This window comes from Arachis ipaensis, chromosome B08 (genome assembly GCF_000816755.2).
Source record: "Arachis ipaensis cultivar K30076 chromosome B08, Araip1.1, whole genome shotgun sequence".
NCBI classification, from domain to species: domain Eukaryota; kingdom Viridiplantae; phylum Streptophyta; class Magnoliopsida; order Fabales; family Fabaceae; genus Arachis; species Arachis ipaensis.
Genome location: NC_029792.2, coordinates 128632480 through 128641974, shown reverse-complemented (window position 1 = coordinate 128641974; position 9495 = coordinate 128632480). Strand labels below are relative to the sequence as shown.

The 9495-nt window shown below is 35.3% G+C and overlaps 2 protein-coding genes across 3 annotated transcripts in view; both read left to right on the top strand.

Moving 5' to 3' along the window:
• Positions 1 to 9495, top strand: part of LOC107613766 (putative pentatricopeptide repeat-containing protein At3g47840) — a 23245-nt gene that overhangs the window by 5247 nt on the left and 8503 nt on the right. The window lies entirely within an intron of this gene.
• On the top strand, positions 698 to 7853 carry LOC107613325 (coiled-coil domain-containing protein SCD2). 2 transcript variants are annotated; one of them, XM_016315272.2, is made up of 17 exons: positions 698 to 1317; positions 1606 to 1784; positions 2839 to 2920; positions 3046 to 3087; positions 3170 to 3232; positions 3435 to 3484; positions 3584 to 3611; positions 3762 to 3836; positions 3933 to 4043; positions 4120 to 4180; positions 4385 to 4501; positions 4583 to 4701; positions 4936 to 5005; positions 5839 to 5880; positions 6226 to 6266; positions 6628 to 6754; positions 7340 to 7853. In XM_016315272.2, the coding sequence occupies exons 1-17, from the start codon at positions 919 to 921 to the stop codon at positions 7477 to 7479; spliced, it is 1746 nt and encodes a 581-aa protein (XP_016170758.1). In that variant the 5' UTR covers positions 698 to 918; the 3' UTR covers positions 7480 to 7853. The 2 variants fall into 2 exon arrangements, with proteins under 2 accessions (XP_016170758.1, XP_016170760.1); XM_016315274.1 differs by having other exon boundaries at positions 1119 to 1317; positions 1610 to 1784.

Here is a 9495-nt window from a genome sequence, read left to right as displayed (position 1 = left end):
TAACCCGAAAATATGCCATATAATATTTTTCTTTGTTAAAGGGATGATATAGAATGAGATGTTTGTTGCATGTGACTTAAAACAGAGCTATGGCCAAGGGGAAAAAATAATAATAATGGATTATCACTTTTGTTAAGAGGAAAATGCTAGAAACTAAAGTCTAAGTAGGAAAAAAAATCACGCTCAAACTAGTAGACAGTAGAGGAGAAACTAACGTTATTCTATAGCTAATTATCATATTTATTTATAAAAGATTTCAATATTGACAAAATTTTTCATAAAAAAATTAAACTCATTTTGTGTAAACTCGTAACGCTAGTATTTTAATTTCTTTTGTGCTGTCGAATTATTAGTTTATTTATCTCCAACTTTTTTTTATAAGTCAATTGTTTTCCATAAACGAGTCATATCTTTGATTAAAAAGAACGCTTAAACTTTAGAAATTAATTTTTCTTATTTGTCTTATATTAGAATTAACACTAGTCAATTCTCTAATTATTTCACTAAAAGTGTTTGTCTTCCACATTTAAAAACAAAACTAGAAATTTAGTGAAGAAGATAACTTTTTTGTCTCAATGAATTCAAAGTGTTTTCTTTACACTACCTTTATTGATTACCTTAGACGACACCGTTTCGCACGCCGCAAAAGTGAAAAACCTCTCTCTGTCGACGCTTGAAGATAAAAACAAAGAAACGAACCTCTCTGACTCTCTTTGAAGAAAGAAAAAAGAGACACGCACTTATTCTCTTTCCTTTCTCTCCCGCGAACTGTTTCAGAAAGAAACGGCGTCGTTTATGCTTACACTACCCGCGCACGACTCAAACCAGAAACAAACAAGACTTTCCCTTCGATTTTCTCGAGAAAATCCTCCGCCGAGAAAATCTAGCTCCCTACTCTACTATACATAGCTTCAACTGATGGATCGGAGGAGAACCGCTAGTCCGGTATACGGGCGGCAGTGGAGCGGCGGTTCCAGTAGCACCGGCTCATCGTCGCCGGCGATGTCTCCGGCGCATCCTCAGTCGCGGCTAGGTCCGTCTTCCACTGGAATGTCCACCGTCAAGCGCACGCAGAACGTGGCGGCCAAAGCCGCCGCGCAGCGTCTGGCTCGGGTGATGGCGTCTCAGGCAGCCGCTGCCGACGACGACGGCGAAGACGACGATGACCTTGACTTCCAGTTCGCTGCTCCTCGCGCTCCAGTTCCTTCTTCCTACTCAAGCAATGCAAGTAGTCTCAAGAGCTCCGGTGTTGGCACCACCGCCACCACCATCCCTCCGATCTCGCTCGCCAGGCCTAACAGATCTCCTTCTCCTGCGGTAGTTCTCATAATTCTCACTGCGACTCTTCCTGTTCATTCGGTTCCGATGCGTTTTCCTGAATTGTTTACATGAATTCGTTTGTTGAATTATGGAAAAAAAGGAACAAATATTTTGCATGCTCAATGCTGGAAATTTGATTGCTCTTGAACTTTTTTCGGTGGATGATTGGTTTGGCGCCATTGATAGTGATTGAGTGTGATCTAAGTGTTAAAATTATGGATCTGATTCAATTGTTATTCACCTGGTTCTTGTTGTGCTAATAAGATTTTGGTGCTTTTTGTTTAGTTAGGTCGGAACTTTGCAGAGCATACTCTTTCGGTACGGTCGACCTCAGCTGGAAGACCGGCAGTTTCGGTTCGCTCTGCGGCAGCAGTAGTACCTCCGCCGAGCAAATCCACAATCCGAACACCTATGGCTGTTCCTCCAATTGATCCTCCTTCCAATCGGACCAGAGAGAAAAAGTTGTAAGCATTACTTTACTTTCCCCAGCCTTACTATTTATAATTGCAGCTATTGGAATTAAACAAGTAAGGTTCTGTACGCCTTGTAGGCTTGTAGCGTTTCCAAGTAGGCAGTTTTTGATGTTTCAGACTGTTCTATGTCCCTAATAAAAATGAATTGAGTGAGCACAACCTTGAACTTGGATCTAACACCCTTTTATACTTGAGACCATGTTTTGATTGGTGGTAAGTGATGGAACAGAACATTATAGAATAAGATGGAATGCAGGAATGGAGAGTGGAGTGAGTAATATAATTATTCCACTTCATTATTTAGATATTCTAGTAATGTAATGGAGTAATGTTTCATTTCACTATTTAGACATTCAAAGAATGGCGATAATAAGTTTTTTATTCCAATAATATTGTTGCATCAAATACATTAAGATGGAATTACTTATTTAATTATTTCTTAGTTAACGAACTAGATTTAGGCCCCATGTCCTCTGAATAGGAGGGAAACAATCTGAAGGAGAAAAAAGAGATAAACCCTGGGAGAAGGGGGTGGAGGTTGTAATAGGATAGAACCTATTCTATCATATTCTGCTCTACCTTATTGGGAGTTCTCCATCCAAACAAAGGAAATTCATTTAGTTCCATTCTACTACATTACATACCAACAGGGCAAATATACCTGAACAAGTGACATGTTTGTGGCACTGGCTTGCACTCCCTATAAACGTGGTCTTTTCTTGAGATTCACGAGTGTCAAGACATCTATTCCTTATAGTATTATTAATAGTTCATTTATTTCACACAAATATAAGAGGAACAATATATCCAGGTCCATATTTCCTGAGGAAATTTATATGGGGGTTCAATAGGCTTTTTAGTTTTATATTCAAATATTTACCCGACATAGATGTAATAAATTTTCATTTGATGTATGAATGAGCTCAATCCTTATTTATCTATTGAGGTCATACATGCATCTATAGCTGTGTGTAGGCTGCAGTGGCCACTCTAGCCGTATCTGGTCTCTATCCTTCAAATTTTAATCACTGCTTAATGATTTCAGGTTTACTCCAGACGTCCCTATCAAACCAGTTAACTCGAGAGATACAGGAGATCAACGTGAAGCTTCTGCACTCCGTGATGAAGTATATATTTGAATGCATCAAATGCTCTGTCTCCAAAAAATTGAATCTTATATTCTTTATACTGGTGCTGATTTGGTAATTCATAAAGTATGTGCTTTGAAGCTGATTCATCTTTTATTTTGCAGCTGGATATGCTACAAGAGGAGAATGAGGTTATATTAGAAAAGGTGGTGCTCTTTCTTGCCTAACAAAGTTGGTTTTAAGCTCAAATATGTGATATTTAACATATCTGGTTGACTATATTGACAGTTAAGAGTTGCAGAGGAAAAACGCCAAGAAGTGGAGGCCAGAGCTAGGGAGCTTGAGAAACAGGTGAGGGTTCCCCCTCCTTTTTTCAACCCAAAAAAAAAAGATATTAACTGAGCTTTGAAACCTAACAATATTAATGTATAATACCATTGTTTAGATGCCAGTTTGATTTTTCATTTACTTAATACTTACCAATAGAAACTGCTTTACTCCTTGTACTGCCTTTGCTGATTTTTCGTGTCCTTGTTCATTTTAATTTTGGCAGGTTGCTTCTCTTGGAGAAGGTGTATCCCTAGAAGCCAAACTTCTGAGCAGGTAAGCTAGTTTTGAAGTCTCACATTATATGCTGCCTGGAGCTGAATATGTTTATTCGTTTAGGTCTTAATCTAAGGTTCTTGTGTGCTATTTATGCAGGAAGGAAGCTGCGTTGCGACAAAGAGAGGTATGCCAGAAGAATGGATATTAATCATATTATATGTGGCAGAAATATGAACTGAATGATGGTTGGAAGTTTGAGCAACAAGCTCACTAGTGCTGTTCTTTTCAAAGAATTTTGTGGAATACTCAAATTTATATTTATTTATTGTCACAGGCTGCTCTCAAGGCTGCAAAACAAACACAGGATGGGAGAGATGAGGAAATCACAGCCCTTCGCGTGGAAATTCAGGTAATTTTTGAAGAAAGCGTGCATTTCTTTCCATATTTAAATTATTTGTTATTCGTTATGAAGTTATAGCTATCTTCTTTTCTTTGTCTTTGTCAGAATCTAAAAGATGATGCAGCAGCAGCTTTGGAACAACAGCAAGAAGCTGAAGCTGAAGCAAAAGCTCTTCGTACAATGACACAGAGGATGATTTTGACCCAAGAAGAAATGGTTGGTATTTTCCAATAAAATGACAATTACCAGGTATTTCTGTTTGTCTCAATTATGTTTCTTATTTGTTGTTTAGGAGGAAGTTGTCCTGAAGAGATGTTGGCTTGCACGCTACTGGGGTCTTGCTGTAAAACATGGTAACAAACTTACTAGCGCACTCTGATTCTTACAGAAACAGTATCTAATCTTTATTCCTGCTACTCTGAAAAAAATATGCTAGTCGTGCTTTTTTTTTAATCTGAAAAACCATGGCTTAAAAATTTGTGAAGTGTATTTTACAGAACTCCATTATAATATTAGCGCTTTTAATTTTTGTGCCATGTTTCTTCCACACTTTTTAGGCATATGTGCAGACATAGCACAATCCAAGCATGAACATTGGTCTTCTCTAGCGCCTCTACCTTTCGAACTTGTCATCTCTGCTGGACAAAAGGCTAAGGAGGAATCCTGGAACAAAAGTGAGCATGAGTAAATACTCAGTTTGAAATTGTTTCTGTTAAATTATCTTCAGTGGGATCTAATTAAAGAGCATGTGCCAGGTGCTGATGATCCAGAGAGAAGCAAAGAAGTTCGTGATTTGAATGATCTCTCTGGGGAGGGAAATATTGAGAGTATGCTTTCAGTTGAGATGGGTTTGAGAGAACTTGCTTCTTTAAAGGTTCTCCATGAATATTATTAAAGTTAATCCTTTGTTTGCTCAGTAAATCAGTTCTTCATCTCATTTTCCTCTTGAAAATGTTAGACACAGAGAAGCATACTTTTAACAGCTTTTACCATTTTTTTTAAAGAGTGAATATCAAGAAATCAAACTTCTATACGTGCAGCTTGGTTCAAATCCTTTTCCTTTGTTCTTGACTTTAAAAAAGTATTTTGGTCAAATTTTATTTTGTAGGTTGAGGATGCTGTTGCGCTTGCATTAGCCCAACATAGACGCCCAAATTCAGTTCGGCAGTCTGTTCTAGGTATGTTAGTTCATCATCTTTTGTGGGTGTGTGATCTTTACCCTTGTCTCCAATCTCGAGTTCCATGCTTCTATTCGTGTTGATCCGTTTTAGGCTTGGTTTGGTAAAACTTTTACTTTTCAAAAGTAGCTTATAAAAGCTAGCTTTTAAAATATAGCTTTCTAAAAGTTGTAGCACCTATGTTTGGTAAATCAAATTAAAAATGGGTTTCAATAAGCACAAGCAACAATAATTGCGTTTGGTAAAATAGTTTTTAAAATTTAAAAATATTATAATAGACATAAGTGTAAGAGTTAAATTGAAAATTAATTAATGTATGAAGTTATATTAGACTTTTTTAATTTTGATAAGTACAAGCTATCTTTGAAAAGCTCCACCTTAGGTGCTTTCAAAAGCACCCCCATCTTTTAAAAGCTACAAGCACAAGTACATGATCTTTTTGATTTACCAAACACAAAACGAGTAGCTTATGCTTTTGAAAAGCACAAGCACCTCTTCAAAAAGTTTTACCAAACCAAGCCTTATTACTTCTTGTTCTTTTGTATGATGTACCCACAGGCTGTGGTTAGTGCAAACTCTTATTGTTTGAGCTGTTTCTTTTCCTCTTTTGATTCAGTTTTTGGTTTATTCATGTCTTGGTTTTATGATTTGTTTTGGATGCCCTTATAGTGGTGAGAGTTATGTTTTCTTCGATTCATGTACACATTTTTTGAAATTTTTCTTTAAATGATGGTTCATTCTGCGACTAACCTAAAGAAATAATAGTTCAGTAAAAGATTATTCGAATTTTGAATTAAATTGATAATTGATCATTTCTATTAATTTATTCTCAGATTCCAAGTCACGTGGTGATGCCAAATATGTGGAGGCATTTGGTAAGAAATAAGTTCTTATATATATTTTGGTGCGTAAATGTCATAAAGTTATGGTGGTATGCTTTTTAGGATTTCTCTGCTTGTCTTATGTTAATATTTTGTAGTATATGACATCTGTATTTTTTCCAACCATTTCTCATCGTCATTTGGTAACCTTTTCACTATAGAACACAAATCACGATTACCTTCTACAAACTAAAGGATTAAAATATTCTGGTTGTGTAATATGTATTTGATTGCATATTACACCCATGACTGCATCTAGCCATTCTTCGATACATGGAAATGTGTCTGGCAGATGACCTGGTGAATAATGTTGATATTCTCTTCTTTTATGTCTTCCAGAATTAAGTGAAGAGGAAGCAGAAGATGTTATTTTCAAAGAGGTTAGTAACTGTCCTTGAATTGTACTTCAGCATTTCCATTTCTACTAGGTTCTAATCATTAGATGATGGATAGAATCATGTCTAAGTTGGATTCAGGGATTTAGACGGATATGTCTGAATTTCCTGACTTGAGTCTTGACGTTATCAGGGAATCAGTTGTTGTGATTTTAAGATTTTGGTTCTTTGTTTAATTTCTTTCCATTCAAGATATATTCGTTTTTAAAAAAAAAAAAAAAAAAAAATCTAATTAATATACATGTTTTTTTATGACCTGTTCTTGTTACAATTGAACCTGAAGAATAGCTATTTCGGATATAGTATATGCACACATAACGTATTTATAAACTCTAAATATTTACAGGCATGGCTGACTTATTTCTGGCGAAGAGCTTTGTTTCACGGTGTAGAAGATGATATTGCAGATGAGCGACTTCAATTTTGGATTGCACGCAGTGGGCAGTCAGCAACTTCACATGATGCTGTCGATGGTAAGCTGTTGTCTTTCTCGTCCTCTTTTGTGGTTCTGGAGAGAGTAAATAACTTGATGAGTAAATAACCATGAAATTACAAGCGGGTACCTGGTCTTTCCCAGAAAAATTTGGGTGGTTATTTTGTTTCTTTTATCTGAATCTGCAACCCTACCAATTGGCTGCAATAACTAAAATACCATCTATGATGTTTAAGTTTGTTGTCCCTTAAAATCATAAAATGTTATATTACGAATAAAATCGAAGGGAGAATGACCTTAAATGTGTTCCTTAATCGGGGACTAAGTAGTTCACGAGATTTTGAAGGTGATAGATTTGTCCTTCACAATGTTCTTACTAGACAAATTTGTTATTCAAAAAAACTGAACATATTAATCTATGTTCATATACTAAAGGACTAATATTTTACCATTTTGAATAGTGAAGGATAAGTTTATCATTTTCAAATCATAAGGGATGACTTTATCTTCCATGTTTGGTCAAGGGACAAAACTGGGGTTTATCCTTAGTTTTTTTTTTCCCCCTTCTGATGTGTTCTTGAAGGTTTAGTATATGAACTTCTAAGCTCATTGTGCTTCCTTTTAGTTGAGCGAGGTTTGGTGGAGTTGAGGAAACTGGGTATAGAACAACAACTTTGGGAAGCTTCTCGGAAGGGAATTGATCAAACTCAAGGGTTGGCAGATGCTAATAATAAGACAACCACAGACTCTGATGCCTCGTCTTGATTTCGCAATCCTTCATTTGTTGATTGATTCTTTCTTCCTACGTGTATATTTGTTTTGTTTTATTCTATTTTCTACGCATGTTTTTTCTCTCTTTTTTTTCCTGTACAACCATGTTTTTCAACATTATATCTGGGTCTCATATAAAAGAAGCAAGAATCTTAATAGTCGAAGTAAATGTATCCGGTAAAAAGTAAAAGAAAAGCTATAGTCCTTTGCATTGGAAGAGTGTTGAGCTGTAACAATATAAGTGGGTGAGCTACGTGAGACTGAATTTTACCACAATTCATTTGATTAAATTTTGTAGATCAGAATCTCAGCTAGTGAGCCTGTTTGTTATGGAATGAAAATGGCCAAGAATAGAAGCCTTTGCTTTCTTTCTTTTCCTTTTTTGTTAATTCTTATTTCTTTTCATCTAGCTGCCTTGGTCATTATGATTCCTTCAGACACGATGAATGTTCGAATTTATTTGGTTGATTTGAGGTTTTGATTTATGGAAGTTCGGTTGTTATTTGATCGGCAACAATAGGCTGTATGTAATGTAAATTTCAGTAAAGTATGGTAGAATTTAATGGTATTATGATGTTAAATTATGCTTTTAATTTAATACTAATAATTATCACGAAGAATTTATAAAATATATATTAAAGCCTAATAAGTTAGTTAGGACAAGTCTAAGTCTAACATCAAGTGAAGTTTGGCTCTTTATTTGGCTAAAGTGTGATGGAGATTTGTCAGAGAATTAATTATTTGAATAAAATTAAGTGAATGATTTGAGTTGAAACTCATTATTTGACATCTAATTAACTGTCAATTTGTATTTTGGGTCAAATTTTGAGCATAATTTCATGTGATGTTCACAATCACAACCAAAATTAAGCGCCAACAAATTTGAGTGTTAATTTATTGTTGAGATCTAATTTAGAGTATGAATTGAGGTGAAGTTCACTCTGGCATCCCTAATTGAGTGCCAATTATTGGTTTGGATCAAATCTAAAGTATTACTTCACGTGAGGTTTACCTTTGTACCTGAAATTAAGTGCCAATTAGTTGTAGTTATTAAGATCGAGTATAGCGCATCATTTCATATTATTTTCACTCTTGCACCTCTACTTGAATGTCAATTAGTGATGTGCATCACTTTATCTGAAGTTCACTTTTGCACACAAAATTAGTATCAAATTAGTGATTAGGGTCAAGTTTAAAACATTACTTAATGTTATTTTGACACTTGCATCTTAAATTAAGGGTCAATCAGTGTTTTGCATCAAATGTAGAACGTTAATGATATGAAGTTGATATATGCAGGAAAGAGCAAGTTCAAGTGGTGGAATAATTAATTGTACAAATTAATTTATAACAAAAGAATTTAATAAATTGGTTCATAATTTTTTAAAATGTTGGAGAAGTTAGTTTTTAATAAAATAAATAGAAATATTAGTTATTTTAATTTAACAATTTCAGACAATTTAATCATTTAATCATATTATTTTTTTAAAAGAATTAATCATAGTTATCAAATCTACTTTGATCAAATCGGTTCGATAAAAAATCTAATTACTTGATTACTTAATTGGGTCGAGCCACTTTTCGAATTGCTTAAACATTAGACCTGCAAAAAATCGATTCGATCCATTCGAGTTTAAGCAAATCCAGTGATCCGCCCGATTTTCATGATCTAGACCGGGTCATGCTTAGTTTTTTTTTTAAAGGATTAAGTACGATTTTGGTCTCTAAGGTGGGTTGAAAATTTTGTTCGTTCCCAACCTTTTTTTGCATTGGAATTTGTCCCTAAAGTTTAACTTGATTTTAAAATCGTCTTTCGAACCAAAATATATTTCCCCTTCTTCACCAAAATCCTCATTTTCTATTCCTCTTTTTCTTCAAACACTAGCGTCGACGTCCGTCCGTCCCTCGCCCTTCCCCCTTCTTCTTTCCCTCGTCTGTCCCTCGCCCTTCCTCTTCCCCCTTCTTTATCTTTCCCTCTAGTCTTCCCACTTCTTTTCCCTTCTGCCTTTC